Source organism: Rana temporaria, chromosome 1 (genome assembly GCF_905171775.1).
Source record: "Rana temporaria chromosome 1, aRanTem1.1, whole genome shotgun sequence".
In the NCBI taxonomy this organism is placed as follows: domain Eukaryota; kingdom Metazoa; phylum Chordata; class Amphibia; order Anura; family Ranidae; genus Rana; species Rana temporaria.
Genome location: NC_053489.1, coordinates 508373094 through 508390566, shown reverse-complemented (window position 1 = coordinate 508390566; position 17473 = coordinate 508373094). Strand labels below are relative to the sequence as shown.

At 40.7% G+C, this 17473-nt stretch overlaps 1 protein-coding gene across 1 annotated transcript in view; it reads left to right on the top strand.

Moving 5' to 3' along the window:
* The window catches only part of SLC7A11 (solute carrier family 7 member 11), a 361100-nt gene that overhangs the window by 288861 nt on the left and 54766 nt on the right, over positions 1 to 17473 (top strand). The window contains 2 exon segments of the mRNA XM_040330993.1: positions 4963 to 5112; positions 7441 to 7618. Of these exon segments, the coding sequence (XP_040186927.1) occupies positions 4963 to 5112; positions 7441 to 7618 (328 nt within the window).

Genomic DNA, 17473 nt, shown 5'->3' with positions numbered 1-17473 from the left:
TCAGTGACTTATTTTATTACAGCATTATCAACTTCCCTTTGAGTGTTATGGTGTTTTTAATGGTTACAGATCATATAATGATGATCATTGAAAAAAACACACACACACACACTTTGAGTTAAGTGCCAGTATTGGAAAAAAACTAAGAAATGTAAATTGGCCACACATAGGCCAGTCTCATGCCGCGTACACACAACCGTTTTTCATGACGAGAAAAATTCTATTTTTTTAATTGGTCATGAAAAACGGCTGTGTGTAGGCTCCAAAGCATTTTTCTTGACGAGAAAAATGACCATTGAAAATTTAGAACATGCTCTATTTTTTCTGGTCATTTTTCACGTAGTTCTATTTCACGTCGTGAAAAAGGTTGTATCTACACTTTAACAAGGGGGAAAAAATTTGTATGCTCAGAAGCAAGTTATAAGACGGGAGTAGGGATGTCCCAATACCGATACTAGTATCGGTATTGGTACTGATACCGAGCATTTTCTGAGTACTTGTACTCGGGGGAAATGCTCCGATGGTTCACCCGATACCTGGGCAGTCAGGTATCGGGTGGTGGGGGGAGTTACAAGTCTTCTCCGTGCTGTCTTCTCCCCCCGTGCTGTCTTCTCCCCATCCGTGCCGCTCTCCCCGTGCTGTCTTGTCCCCCGTGCTGTCTTGTCCCCCTCCGTGCCACTCTCCCCCCATGCCGTCTTGTCCCCCCGTGATGTCTTGTCCCCCTGTGATGTCTTGTCCCCCCGTGATGTCTTGTCCCCCCGTGATGTCTTGTCCCCCCGTGATGTCTTGTCCCCCTGTGATGTCTTCTCCCCCTCCGTGCCGCTCTCCCCCCGTGTCGTCTTCTCCCCCCTTCGTGCCGCTCTCCCCCCTCAATTTGTCAGGATGGAGAGCGGAGGTAGGAGCTGCTAAACCCGGCTCCTACCTTTTCCGATTGGACAGAGTCAGTGTTCACTGACTGTCCATTCACATAACTGAGCATCGTAACCTGTGTTTACGATGCTTCAGTTTTTGAATGGAGAGGAGCTTCTCTCCATTTATTTTAGCTGAGGCTGCAGAGAAATGGACTGGGGAATCTGTGTCCTTAGTCCCTTTCTCTGTCTTAAAGGGGAGATGTCAGAGGTCTGTTAAGACCCCTGATATCTCACCAAAGCCCCCCCAACAGGGCTGATAAAAAGAAAAAAAATTGCAATAAATAATTAAAAAAATAAAATGTAAATAATAATAATAATAATAAAAAAAAACACACTGACAATCCACTACCCCCCCCCCCCCCTCCTCTAAAAAAAAAATCACTGTAAAAAAAAATAGTAAAATATAAAAATTGTGTAAAAAGAAAAAAAAATACCGCCACTGTCACATGACATTAAAAAAAAGTATCGGTATTCGGTATCGGCGAGTATTTGAAAAAAAGTATCGGTACTTGTACTCGGTCTCAAAAAAGTGGTATCGGGACAACCCTAGACGGGAGCGTTTGTTCTGGTAAAAATAGCATTCATAATGAAGATAGCACATTCGTCACGCTGTAACAGACTGAAAAACACGAAGACTGAAACGCGCAAATCTTCTCTCACCAAACTTTTACTAACACGCGGTAACACAAAATCAGCAAAAGCAGCCCAAAGGGTGGCACCATTCGAATGGAACTTCCCCTTTATAGTGCCGTCATACGTGTTGTCGTACATGTTGTACGTCACCGCGCTTTGCTCAAGCATTTTTTTTCACGATCGTGTGGATGCAAGGCAGGCTTGAGAGGAATCACGTTGAGAAAAACTTATTTTTTTTCCATGACATGAATAACGGTCGTGTGTATGCGGCATTACATCTGGGAGTCCTCATTGAGTAACTAGATCAAAGTCCTTAGGGTCGGTTCTCTAAGAAATATATGTTTTTTTTTAAAGTTGAACTAGGTAGCTATGAAGAGCAAGAAATGCATTTATGTACTTTATGTAATCAATCAATCAAGAAAACACACAGAAAGCAGCACACAAGGTCCTGATGGTGTAGTACCTAAAATACAATTTATTAAGAAAAACAGAACTCAAGGTATTGCACTCACAAGCAGGAATGTCAAGAGGCAGCACATACCCAGCATAGGGAAAGTCCAATCCTCAGTGTTCCTCGGCTTTTAGAAGTGAGAGAAGCACTGTTCTGTCGATCAGACTTATATTCTGATTATCTGTATCTGTCTTGTGAAAATAATAAATGTAAAGTTTGTAATTTACATAAGACAATCATATGTGGAGTGCAGGCTCCATTTTTTGGTACTGCTTCAGTTCTGTTATTTAATTCACTGTGTTTAGTTAGGAAGTTGTTAGTAAGCAGGGAATTATGGGTAGAATCTTCACAGGAAGTGAAAAACAGCCACCATGCTTTGAGAAGACACTGCAGGGAGCAGGACATGTCTTGCTCAATCTATCGCCATCACCCCTTAGAGAACTTAAAATGTACGTTTTTACTATATCATCTTGTACTGTATATCGTGTTCTGCTATGTATGCTGTATTGTATGCAATAATGTACTTTTTGAGGTCTATTTCTGTTATTTTTGTAGTTTCACCTAGCTTGTTCTAATAAACTGAGATCAAAGAAATGTGGTATCTGAAGTTTATGGGATAAGGAGGTTTAGCTGAATGTCCTTGAGACAGAACAAGCACCAAAGATCAGAGCCACCCATCTAGGGAAGAGATTATGAGCTCAATCTGAAGCTGTCATACTTTGGAAGGACCTCAATCTCAAGAAGGGGAGGTCCTTCCTTAGTCATTGTAAGTCAGCAAACATAATATAGAGCAGACACACATGAATTCTCTCAAATCAATATTGAAATCCATTCTTCGCTTATGTATTTTGTTTGTATTTTGTTACATAAATTAAGACACTTTATAAGCTGTGCAATGTTATTTAAGCATTTTCAGTATAAATATAGGACTTTGAAATGAACCTCTCTTATGAAGCCATGTGCCATGTGCATTTTGCATTTTGAACAGCATACACGTGACACAATATGAATTTGCTTTGAGAGGAAGACTACAGTTCGATTTTACAATCAGTTGATTTACAACATAATGTAAAGAATAGCTGCTTTAAAAACACATCTTATTTTTAATTTTCGTTGGCAATCATTACTGAAAAAAGCGAATATTTACTCAAGAAAATGATTCGTAGTGACAAAAAAAATTCCTGCAACCTTGTTCTCTCTTACTGTGTTCAAATTGCTCCATAAAAAGTTTCAGTTAGATGTCCGAAGGCAAAAAAACTTCTGATATGCTTAGAAAACTCATTAGAAAATAATTTTCATACATTTTATTTGTAAAACAAAGTGTGTGTATAAAAAGAAATAAAGGATATACCTGTAAAACTGTTCTCTGGACAACAGATAAAAATGCCATATATTTTTCTCCTTCTGATAAAGGTCTCTTTTTTTCACTTTTTTCATTACTTTGTCCCAGGGTTGTTTGATTTCCTCTTAGCCCCAATGATGACTTTTCAGCTGCAGAAGTTAGAAGGAGGGGTACACTGACACTAAAGTGGGTGAGAAAATTTGCAATAGATGGGGCATATATTTGAAGAACAGGTGCTGATGAGATTCTGCTCATTGTCTCTACCTGAAAACATTACTGCTCCATAGAACTGCAAAGAGGGAGGTGAAGAAGCTGGTTACCATGCTGGAAAAAAAACAGGAAGCGAAAACTGATTCATACAACTAGAAATGGCGCGAGCGCCTGTCAGAAATTTTACTTTTTTGCTGTTGAGGAATAAATATAGATGCAATTAAGAATATTTTTTTATGAGGTGCACTACTTAATGGTAATTTTATTCTGTATGGAGTTCAGCTTTAACAAACTTTTATGAAGAAAACAAAAATATCTATCTATCTATCTATCTATCTATCTATCTATCTATCTATCTATCTATCTATCTATCTATCTATCTATCTATCTATCTATCTATCTATCTATCTATCCACAACTCTGCCCCAAGCTAAATCAGCAATCTTGTCTCCAAACATCACCCAAGCCGTCCTCTCCGCTCTTCCCAAGACCTCCTACTCTCAAGCTCTCTCGTCTCCTCCTCCCATGCTCGTCTCCATGATTTCTCCAGAGCCTCTCCCATCCTCTGGAACTCGCTACCTCAACCTGTCCAACTCTCCCCTACTCTTGCTACCTTCAGGCGATCCCTAAAAACTAATCTCTTCAGGGAAGCCTATCACGTCTCCAACTAATCTTTTACCACTTCCATCAGCTCATTCCCCACAGTTACAATCTTTTGTACCACCTGCCCCACCCTATTAGATTGTAAGGTCTTCTAAGCATGGCCCTCTTAATCCTCTTGTATTGTATTATAACTGCATTGTCACCCTTTTATATTGTAAAGCGTTGTGTAAATTGTTGGTGCTATATAAATCCTGTATAATAACAATAATAATAATACTTATTATCTATATATATATATATATATATATATATATATATATATATATATAGATATATATATATAGGTATATATCTATATCTACTGTGTATATATATATATATATATATATATATATATATATATATATATATATATATTATATTACTATACTATAATACTTATCTATCTATCTATCTATCTATCTATCTATCTATCTATGTATATATATATATATATATATATATATATATATATATATATATATATATATATATATATATATATATATATATATTATCTATAGATAGATACCGATATCTATATCGATATATATATCTATATATCTCTATATATATAAAAATACTGTACACACATTATATATATATATATATATATATATATATATATATATATATATATATATATATATATATATATATTGTGTGTACAGTATTTTCACCTAACACACTTTTTAATAGATGTTCCTGTAACTGTTGTATTCGATGCATTTAAAGACTGATTCCATAATATAAAAAAAACTTCTATTTTGCAGCATCCTTTAACAATGGTATTGCTTTTCACTGGGGATATCTACAGTCTTTTGAATTTCCTGAGCTTTGCTCGAAGCTTTTTTCTTGGCCTGGCTGTTGTTGGGCTCATTTATCTGCGATACAAACGACCTGAGATGCATCGCCCTTTCAAGGTAGACTCACCTCTGTCTCTGTCTGACATTAATCTTTATACGCTATGCTGAACCTCTCAGTGTCACAGGAGATTGAAGGAGATTGTGTATCACCAAATTATATGTGTACGCAACTGTAGTGGACAACAACTTCTATGAAATGGCTTGAAATGTTTTGGCTTGAGTTTTGGCATGCATTTTATTTTGTTTCTTACACAACTCTGATTTAGACAGAGAAACTTTATGTATCTGCTCTTTGTAAGTAGAAAGAAATGGCTCACATTTATGAATATTTTATTTTTTTAATGATTTACAGCCTTTGCGGGCCATAAATGTTCTAGCACAAGATGGTTGAAACTTCTGTATTAGCATATTCTCATCCAAGCTTTAGTCACAGGACGTCAGTGGTTCAAAACCTGTGTTTGAATGATGATACCCTAAGCTAATATTTCAAAGCATGGCAAGTTGGTTTACTAGAAACCATGATTATTTATGCTAGAAATATTTTGAATTATATTATAGAGTTTTACCTTCAAACCCCGTTTTTTGCTGTACATTATTTTACGGGATATCCATGCTTATTAACTATACTGTTTTGCTTCTTAAGAACCTGTGTTGTGTTCTTATATAAGTATATACTGTAAGTCTCAGATTATCTATCTATCTATGTAGATATCTATCTACTGTATCTATTATCCTAACATCACATGCAATGTTGTGTGACAACATTGTTATTTCAAAGTCTTTTTAAAGCTGAACTCCAGCTTTTGAAATACTTGACATAGTTAATTTTGACCAGTCCCTCCCTAACACATGAGGCCACTGGATGTGTGATATAAACTGTATGTAGCTAAGGAAACATACAGCATACCGCACTGTGTTTCCGGGTTGAAGCCAAGACTTCCTGTGTGTGTGTATGTGTATGTGTGTGTGTGTGTATATATATATATATATATATACAATTTACAAGATAATGGCTGGCAGTGTTGGGGACAGTGTATACAGTATGTGTTATCTAGGTTTCTTACCAACACATGGTAAGGGGCTCCAAGATTTGTGATAGTTATGGAGGAAACATGCTTTCTCAAATAATAATAATAGGCTCTGGTGTAGGCCCTGGAGCCTGGAGGCTTTGTAGAGCTTTAGGTGGGATAAAACCTCTATCCCCAGAGTAATAGAGGGGGAATGGACTACTGAGAATCAGTCAGCTGAGATATAAAAGGCCTGTGGACAATTGAGACTATTTAGTGAAGTAAAATGTAGACCTCTACATTTTACTTCACTAAATAGTCTCAATTGTCCACAGGCCTTTAATATCTCAGCTGACTGATTCTCAGTGATCCATCCCCCCTCTATTACTCTAGGGACAACCCAGAATTTGGGATTTTCTTTTACCTTCACTTTTATTGATAATGATAATCAGGATAAATCAAGAGGGCAAATCTCCCTAATGGGGCACGGACAGAAATAAAAACTGACAGGTGTTCTAACCCCTCTCCACTCTGTCCAAAATGTAAAAAATAAATCAGTTATACCTAAATGGCTCAGATGAGCAGATAGGGTGTTTGTCTTTGTGCAGGAAGGTTCTACAAAACCCTGCTGCATTAAAATGTTTAAAAAATAAAAAAGTGATTACAGCGCACAATATGTACAAAATGAAATGTAAATAATGTCCATATGTATAAAGTCACTCTTTCTACTAAAGTGTCATAATGTAATATGTGAACATATCTCCTCAGTTTCCAGTGACGCAATATATAATACAATTGTTCTGCTTGCAACTTCACCATAAAAACAAACACCTACCCTGATAATCCTTCACCGTACAGTAAAAATATACACTCACCACAAGGATTTGCTGTCTAGATATAGAACAGCAATAAACGCATGTTACATAATATCCATCCAGGTCTCTATCTCTCCTTAGGTGGTCTGATCAAACCAATCTCCTCTACTTCCACCAGGGGTCAGTATATGTACACACATCCACAAGGAATCACTATCCATAAGGCCAAGTTCACATTTGTGCAAATTGGATGCAGTTTTAGCCGCATCCAATCCACCAGACATGTGAATGTGGCCCGCTTCACACATGTATGGGGCAGTTTCCAAAAGGGCCCTGTGCATTTTTTGGTCCGGTTCAGGTGAAAATTCAGGCAAAAATCTGCATCTGAATCACACCTGAACCAAACCACGGCTGCACATGTAAATCCGGCCTAAGAAAAAATGATAATGGCCATTTAAAGACTATTGCACCCTTAAAAAATAACAATAGCTACTGTAATCTTGCCTTTCCTATTGACTACAATACCTTTTGGCAAAATTACATTTTTATTTACTTTATTTCAGGTTCCCATTTTTATTCCGGCAATGTTTTCCTTCACCTCCATGTTAATGGTTGCTATGTCATTATATTCAGACCCTATAAACACTGGGATTGGATTTGCAATTACTCTGACAGGAGTGCCAGCTTACTACCTCTTTGTCGTCTGGGATAACAAGCCAAAATGGTTCCGAAGATTTTCAGGTATGGTATAATAACATTTAGCACTATAAAGAAATATCAGTAGGATTAAAGAAATCATGTGACTAGACTGTTGATATTAAAACATTTATATGTTCTTAGTAAGAATTCAAAGCATTTTAAGCAAGCCCTCATTTAACCCTGTAGCTATAGATAATTACCGTATTTATCGGCATATGCCGCACACTTTCTTGCCCTAAAAATCAGGGCAAAATTGTGGGTGCGCGATATACGCCGATACCCGCTTCCCGCGCTTAGTTTGAATGCCTGCGCCGGCATATACCGAGCGCAGTACACTCGGGTACATTCGGCCAGGCTTGGCTTCGCTCGTAGTCACGCTCTGTGACGTTTATGCGTGAGAAGCAGAGCGTGGCCGAATATACCCGAGTGTACCGTGCTCGGTATATGTCGGCGAAGGCTTCAAACTAAGCGCGGGAAGCGGGGATTCGACACGGAGACAGTGCGGGAAAAGCCGGGAGGACACCACCGAGGCTGCAGACGGACGCCGGCCTGGACGAGGCCGCCGATGGACGCCGGGCAAGACACCAAAACTGTAAGTAGTAAAATGTAATAAAATGTTTTTTTTACAGGATTTTAGGGTCAACATTAGGGGTGCGCGCTATACGCCGGAGCGCGCAATACCCCGATAAATACAGTAATCTTCAAAATTCACAACAGGGGCATTGAAATTACAACTTCTTTTACTCTTACTTTCTATGGCATCAGAATTTTGGATGGATGCAAGCCCTCTAATGTAAACAAATAGCTGCTAGAAGCTTCTAGAAATTAACTGAAACCAAACTTTAGAGGTTATATTGTATAACCGAATTACTTATATATTACATATTGAGATGGCTTGGTTTAACCGCTTGCCGACCAGCCGCCATCATTATACTGCGGAAGGTCGGCACATTCCCACAAGCTGTCGTAGCTGTAGGTCGGCTCTTTAAGCAGGGATAACAGGCACGCGCTGTACTGCGGTGTAGCCGATGCGTGTGGCAGGCAGTCGCAATGACCGCCGGCCATGTGCGATCGCGGGCACGAGAGGCAGAACAGGGACGTGTGTGTGTGTGTCTAAACATACACATCCCTGTTCTGTTCTGGGAGCTGAAGAGAGACAGATTGTGTGTTCCTACTAGCTAGGAACAATGATCTGTCATCTCCTCTAGTCACTCCCATCCCCATCCCCACTTTTTGTTGCATAATATGGTTGGTAACAACTGTATACGTTATTTCCGCAATTAACCAAAAATACTTCCTAAAGTGTTACTGCATGTTTTTTTATTTACTTGTTCAAACGTTTTATTTGCAATTAGCGAGGAAAAAAGAACAGGTACAGATCACTACAAAGTATATAGCAGTAAAGGGAGTAGCACTGACTAATCAAAGGTGGGTTGTAGATAAGGTGACATTCAATGACTCCGGAGTTTTTGATATTTACTCACTCTGTCCAGCAGAACTGCCTCTATCTTCACACGAATCGTAGCCTGTGTGATCTTATGTTTAGCTTCAACAACACAGAGATTTGGAGATTTCCAGACCGCATAATTATGTTAAAGCAGAGTTACAACGACAATGAATAATTTTTTTAAACAATTCATACGTTTATAACATTTCAATGAAACACTCACTCCTTTTGTTAAATTGATCCCCCGATGTCTGGTTTCATATAAAAATTGAAGTTATAAAATTTGTTTCTTGTCGTTTTCATCTTGCTTGTGGGCATATGAAGCCCACAAGCATACAGTTCCGGGATACAGTGCTGCTGAGCTAACAGCATGCACCGCCCGTTCACATGCGCAGTATGTACAGCGCATAGCGCCGTAAACTTCCGACATTGCCATCAGAACGGGTGACGTCGTCGGAAGTGCCCACCCCGTTGTGATGGAACCGAAGATAAAATGGCGTCATCGCCTCACTTCCAGTTTCGCAATATCGCGAGAACGAGTGGCGGCCATCCACACTGACTCCTGGAAATTAGGACACGTTACTGGATATGACAGCCATATCCACGGGTGGCAGAGACCGGAAACGCCACTGAAAACTCTCCTACACAGGTAACCGTTATGAAAAAAAAAATGTTTTCCATTGAACAATTATTGGATTGCTAAAATGCTGTTAATGTAAAGTTGAAAAATTGTGTGGAACTCCGCTTTAATCATTTACTATTGTGTTTTATTGACTTGGAGTGGCATAGAGTGGCCAAGAAAACACTAATAAAATAATATTTATATTATGTATATAATTGCTACACAAGTCAGCTTTTAATTGTATGTTAACCCCTTCCCTACCGGGCCATTATAAAATGACGCCGGCAGGAACCCTCCCTCCCTTCAGGTGGACGTCATATGATGTCCTTTCTTCCCGGCAATCTAGGACTCGTGACCCGGTGCACGTGCCCGGCGACCGCAATGTCCGCTGGGCACCCGCGATTTCCGGCGATCACGGCAGGAGTGTGGATCTGTGTGTGTAAACACACAGATCCACCTCCTGTCAGAGGTGAGGAGACCGATGTGAGTTCCCAGTACAGAGGAACACACATCGGTCTCCTCCCCTTGTGAGTCCCCTCCCCCTACAGTTAGAATCACTCCCAGGAAACATATTAACCCCTTCAGCGCCCCCTAGTGTTAACCCATTCCCTACCAGTCACATTTACACAGTAATCAGTTTGCAGTTTTATAGAACTAATCGCTGTATAAATGTGAATGGTCCCAAAAACCTGTCAAAAGTGTCCGATATGTCCGTCGCAATGTCACGGTCACAATAAAAATCACAGATCGCCGCCATTATTAATACAAAAATAAGAATGACATAAATCTATTCCCTATTTTGTAGACGCTATAACTTTTGCGCAATATGCGCTTATCGGTCTAAACTGAGGAAAACTATTTTTTTTTTCTTTTAAAAATTGTGATATTTATTAAATCAAAAAATAAAATACAATGGGCCAGATTCATATAGACTTACGACGGGCGTATCAGTAGATATGCCGTCGTAAGTCCGAATCCGCGCCGTTGCAACTTTAAGCGTATGCTCAAATTGAGATACACTTAAATGTTGCTAAGATACGGCCGGCGTAAGTCTCCTACGCCGTCGTATCTTAACTGCCTATTTACACTGGCCGCTAGGGGCATGATTTACGCCTAGAATATGTAAATCAGCAAGATACGCCTATTCACGAACGTACACTTGCCCGTCGCAGTAAAGATACGCCTATTATGTAAGGCGTTTTCAGGCGTAAAGATAAACCACCAAAAACATGGCACAGCCAATGTTAAGTATGGACGTCGGAACCGCGTCAAATTTTTCATGTTTTACATCGTTTGCGTAAGTCATCCGTGAATGGGGCTGGGCGTAGGTTACGTTCACGTCAAAAGCATTGACTATTTGCAACGTGATTTGGAGCATGCGCACTGGGATACGTTCACGGACGGCGCATGCGCCGTTCGTTAGAAACGTCATTTACGTGGGGTCACACTTAATTTACATAAAACACGCCCACAGCTTCAACATTTGAATTAGGCGGGCTTACGCCGGCCCTAATACGCTACGCCGTCGTAACTTCGGCCGCAAAATCTTTCTGAATACCATACTCGCCTCTCAAAGTTATGGCGGCGTCAGTGGCGGCTGGTGCTCAAAATTTTTGGGGGGCGCAAACGAAAAAAAAAAGAATTGCAGCCTCACTGTGCCCATCACATGCAGCCACTGTGCCATCAAACGCAGCCACTGTGCCATCAATTGTCACCACTGTGCCATGCCATCAAACAGCAACTGTGCCATCAATTGTCACCACTGTGCCATGCCATCAAACGCAGCCACTGTGCCATCAATTGTCACCACTGTGCCATGCCATCAAACGCAACCACTGTGCCATCAATTGTCACCACTGTGCCATGCCATCAAACGCAGCCACTGTGCCATCAATTGTCACCACTGTGCCATGCAACACAGCAACTGTGCCATCAATTGTCACCACTGTGCAATGCCATCAAACGCAGCCACTGTGCCATCAATTGTCACCACTGTGCCATACCATCAAACGCAGTCACTGTGCCATCAATTGTCACCACTGTGCCATGCCATCAAACGCAGCCACTGTGCCCCTCAACTGTTGCCACTGTGCCAATTGTCACCACTGTGCCCTTTAATTGTCACCACTGTGCCCCATGATGCCACTGTGCCCATTGTCACCACTGTGCCCCATGATGCCACTGTGCCCATTGTCACCACTGTGCCCCATGATGCCACTGTGCCCATTGTCACCACTGTGCCCCATGATGCCACTGTGCCCATTGTCACTCACCACTGTGCCCCATGATGCCACTGTGCCCATTGTCACCTCTGTGCCCTTTGTCACCACTGTGCCCCATGATGCCACTGTGCCAATTGTCACCTCTGTGCCCTTTGTCACCACTGTGCCTCATGATGTCACTGTGCCCCTTTCCCTGTAAAAAGCACTTACCTGAGGATCCCATGTGCTCCCTCGATGTCTTCTGCCGCTGTGGTGAAGCTTCAGCCAATCAGGTTCCTGATAACCAGAATCCGGGAACCTGATTGGCTGAAACGGCCGTTTGTCTTATACAATGAGCGCAGATTGCCTGCGCTCAGAGTATAGACAGCTGAGAGCCGGAGAAAAGCCTATCAGAGCCGCTGGCTTTGATAGGCAGTTCCCCTCAGCCAACCAGCTGCCGCTATTCGGGTAACCGGCGTCCCGCATCCGGTTATCTGAATAGACCAGGCAGCGCTGGCAACCAACAATAACATACATTTGTGCATTTATGCACGAATGTGTGTTATTTGCGAGAGGGGGTGGCGCTGCAGCGCCCTCTATAGACGGCCGCCAGAACTGCGGCTAAAATGTCAAAATGACATTTTAGCCGAATAAAAGTTCTTAAAGGGCCCGTTTTTTTTTTTTTTGTGACTGTGGGAGGGGGGGGCGGCGCCCGTGCGTCCCTATGGATGGGCCGCCACTGGGCGGCGTAGCGTATGGGAGATACGCTACGCCCGCATAAAGGTATCTAAATCTAGCCCATTGTATTTTTTTTGTAATTGTCGCTCTTCTTTTGTTTATAGCGAAAAAAAATAAAAACCGCAGAGATGATGAAATACCACAAAACGAAAGCTCTAGTTGTGAGGAAAAAAAATAAAAAAAGATTTCATTTGGGTACTGTGTTGCATGACCACGCAATTGTCATTCAAAGTGCAACAGCGCTGAAAACTATCTTCACTCCTCTTCCTTCCGGGGCCACGGACTCTGGCTCTCTGACTGGCCAGAGTCACTTGACGTCACTTATGCACATGGGAGCCACCATTTACGGCACAAGCCCTTTAAAAATGCCACGATTGTGCAATTTCATTACTGCTGATGCGTCAGTGACGTTGGCGCAGGTAAGCCTTAATATAGGCTTATCTGTTGGTAAAAGTGGCTGTACAGGGTTTACAACCACTTTGATAACATTACCTTTCTATCTGCTCTATCTGCTGCTAAAGAATTATATATTTTTAATAATAGAAATGCTTTAATGGTTGCCTTCAAAGTCCCAAAGAGAGGTAAATTTAAATGTGGTCCTTCTGTGTCTCTTCCCCTAATCGGAACTCCCAACCCTTACCACTCAGCATTCCAAAAACCTTTAAATGTCTTTGTGCTTCATGCTTCCGACAATTAAATAACATGATCTGAAATATTCTCTTCAGATCCATCTCATTCCTGGCTTCTGTAGTATCCGGTGAGAGTTTTGCCGTAAAATGACATATCATATACAAATTGTCTCCATACCACTTTTTCTCTTCTCCTTTTTGGTGGAGATTATAAACGTGTAAGGACATGACTTTTTATTTATACAGTAAAACCTTGGATTGAGAGTAACTTGGTCTGAGAGTGTTCTGCAAGACAAGCAATTTATTTTATAATTTTTGACTTGATAACTGAGCGATGGCTTGATATACAAATATCGCCATGTCACAAATGAATAAAAAAAGAGAAGAGAGGTGCCTCTAAGTGTAGCAATATGGCTACATTTAATGAAGGTACAACATTTAGCAACTCACATGGGTGATGATTAAAACAGGCACATCTAAGTACGCAGGCATCTGGGGTAAATATGTTCATGCAGACTGTCCTCCCCACCGCCATTAACGTCATCCCTTTCACGCAGCGCTCCACGAGTGCTTCAAGCCTCGCTTTCAGAATGCTGTATTGCAGGGTAGTCTTCCCGGTCACGATTGCAGACTGAGGAGGATGGTTTATGTGGACAGCTTTTCCCCCGGATGCCTGCATACTTAGATGTGTCTCTTTTAACCACTTCAGCCACAGAAGAATTTACCCACTTCCTGACTAGGGATGAGCTTCGAGTTTGAGTCGAACTCATGTTCGACTCGAACATTGCCTGTTCGCCGGCGAATATCTTCTCATCGCTGGACAGGAGAGGAGATCACCCGTCGCTGGATACAGACAACGTTGGAGCGGGGAGCCAGACCGAGTGGATTACCACCGCTGGATTTATTTTTTATTTTTTTATTAATAAAGGACTTTTTTTCTACGGTGTGTGTGTGTTTTTTACAACTATTTACACTTCCTTTGTGAAATGGTAGGGGTACAATGTACCCCATTACCAATTCACATAGGGGCAGCCAGGATCTGGATCTGGGGGTCCCCTTTGTTAAAGGGGTCTTCCAGATTTTAATAAGCCCCCCACCCGAAGACCCCAACAACAACAACTGTGCAAGGGTTGTGGGGATGAGGCCCTTGTCCCCATCAACATGGGGACATCCTCCCCATGTTGAGGGCAAGTGGCCTGGTACGGTTCTCTGGTACGGCACTCTGTCCCCCCCTCTTTTCTGCGGCCATTTTTAAAAAAAATTTGGGGTGGAGTTCCCCTTAAAATCCACACCAGACCTGAAGGGTCTGGAATGGATATTTGGGGGGAACCCCACGTCATTTTTTTTTAAATTGACGGCGGGGTTGCCCTTAATATCTATACCAGACCTGAAGGGCCTGGTAATTGAATTTGGGGGGACTATTTCACTTTTATTGTTTCAGTTTTAGCATTGTTAAATTCACTGCTCCCGAAAAAACATCAGTTTTTAAAACGTTTTTTTGCATTGATACATGTCCCCTGGGGCAGGACCCAGGTCCCCAAACACTTTTTAGGACAATACTGTAGCTTGCATATTAGCTTTTAAAATTAGCACTTTAGATTTCAAATGTTCGAGTCCCATAGACTTTAACAGGGTTCTAAAGTTCACATGAACATTTGGTGTGTTCGCAAGTTCTGGTGTGAACAGAACAGGGGGGTGTTCGGCTCATCCCTATTCCTGACCAAGCCATTTTTTTTCGATACGGCACTGCGTCGCTTTAACTGACAATTGTGCAACGTTGTACCCAATGATGTCATTTTTTTCCCTTAAAAATAAAGCTTTTTTTTGGTGGTATTTGATCACCTCTGCAGTTTTTATCTTTTGCACTATAAACAAAAAAAGAGCGACAAGTTTGAAAAAAAAAACAATGTTTTTTACTTTTTGCTATAATAAATATCCCCCCAAAAAATATATTTTTTTTTCATCAGTTTAGGCCAATATGTATTCTTCTATTTATTTTTGGTAAAAAAAATCGCAACAAGCGTATATTGATTGATTTGTGCAAAATTTATAGTGTCTACAAAATAGGGGATATATTAATGGCATTTTTTATTTTCTTAATAGTAATGGTGGTGATCAGCAATTTTTAGCGGGACTGCAACATTGCAGCAGACAGTTCGGACACTTTTGAAACCTTTTTGAGGCTATTGACATTAATACAGCGACCAGAGCTAAAAAATAGTCACTAATTACTGTATAAATGTTGCTGGCAGGGAAGGGGCGAACTTTGGGGCGATCAAGGGGTTAAGTGTTCCCTAGGGAGTTGTTTCTAATTGTGGGGGGAGTGGATTGACTGGGAGTAGAGAGAGATTGCTGTTCTTGATCACTAGGAACAGTAGATCTCTCTCTACTTCCCTGACAGAACCAGGATCTGTCTGTTTACATTGACAAATCCCCATTCTGGCTCTCTGAGACATCGCGGCCACCGGCACTCCCTATAGCTTTTAAAGCAGCCAACATACATCTATGGCAGTTTGCGCAGCCATGCCAACCTGCCGCAGCATTATGACAGTGGCTGGTCGGCAAGAGGTTAATCATCGAACATGTGAGTTCGTAAATGTTGTACCTTCATTAAATGTAACCATATTGCACTGGAAACACATTCTCGGGGGCAGGTACTGTATATTAATTATTAATTAATATTCTCAGCTAGCAACACATTCCTAAAAGTTAAAGTGCTACTATACAGTACCTAAAAGTAAACATTTAGTTAATTGCAGCTTATATTGTCTTAGATATGATGGCTGCATTTGTTTTCTTCTTTAGGCTTTCTTTCTTCTATTTTCAGGGGTGCTTACAATGATCAATTTATGTAAATGTATCCCAAATGGTAAAAAAAAAACTGTTTGCTGTAACTGCTTATAAAGTATTTTCTGGAGTTTGGCTTTAAATTGTTAATCTATGTAAATCTGCTAGTAAAGCTCCCCAAGACTGACAATGCTGCTGCCCTCCCGTGCTCCTTCATACAGAATGGGGGCACGCTAATAATGGAGGTGTTACTGGCCAGATCAGCAGGTGAAAACACAAGGAAAAAAGCCTAAAATTAAAAACGATAGCAGCCAGCACATCTAAAGATTGGTAAGCTACAATATATGACATTTTTGGTTTTGGGTTTAATACCGCTTTAAAGGTTAGAGCTATAATCCTGCATCAAGTCTATCTTAGTAACTGGATTATAAAGTAAAATCCAGTGTAAATCCTTATCTAAGGCTTAATAAGGTAATATTTAAATGGTTGTGCAGACATAGATATTAGGTTCATTTACAAATACGCATGAATCTTCAAAATCAATACATGAAGCTGAACGTATGACCAAAGAGGTCTCATTTTGTTATCAGCAGCATAATTACAGGGTAACAGGGAAAGTGGCTAAATTTGCAATGCAAAGCATGCTATCTGATACATGTGGTAATCCTTAAATGAGTTGACCAGATGGCGAAGACATGCAAACTAATAAGTTTTACATTTCGCTAAGTGCTACCACTTAAAATATGTCCCCCCCCCCCCCCCCCCCCAATGTATTTTAACTCGTTTTCTACAACAGGAGCTTCCGTACTTGATTGACATAAAGGAAATGTTACACACAACATGTGCCTGCACATCAACATTCTTTTTTATTTTCTTTAGAGATTATGGACAAAAGTCTTAGCAGCCATGAGTTTGGCCGGTGGTCAGTAAAACGTATTAATGTGATTTATTGAGTGTGTGAACGTGTCTTAGTTGCTATTTATATATGGTGATGCCTTGCAATGACAATAATTGTGCCATAAAATAGTGCATTGATCCTATCGATCCTGAATTCACATATACATGTCTGTTAAAGGCTAACACATTTTCCATAAAGGGAATTATCTTATTAATGCAGCAACAACAACAGGGCCTTTTTTACTAAGTGCAATGAGCAGTGAAATATAGGATATGAACCTATAGACCCCAAAGGAGCTAAACTCCCAGGCAGATAAATGCAGTTATTAATAAAACATCATATATTTTTGTTGAATGAAACTGTAAGAAATACAGGGCCAAATCCACAAAAGAGATACTCCGGCGTAAGCCGTCGTATCTCTGGTTCTAACTTTGGAACTGATCCTCAGAAGCAGTTTTCCAAAGTTAGGCAGAAGATCCGACATCTGTAAGGGACTTACACGGCCGGATCTTAAGATGCAGTACCGCATCCGCCACTGGGGGCATTTCGAGTCGAAATGCCTCTTCTGGTATGCA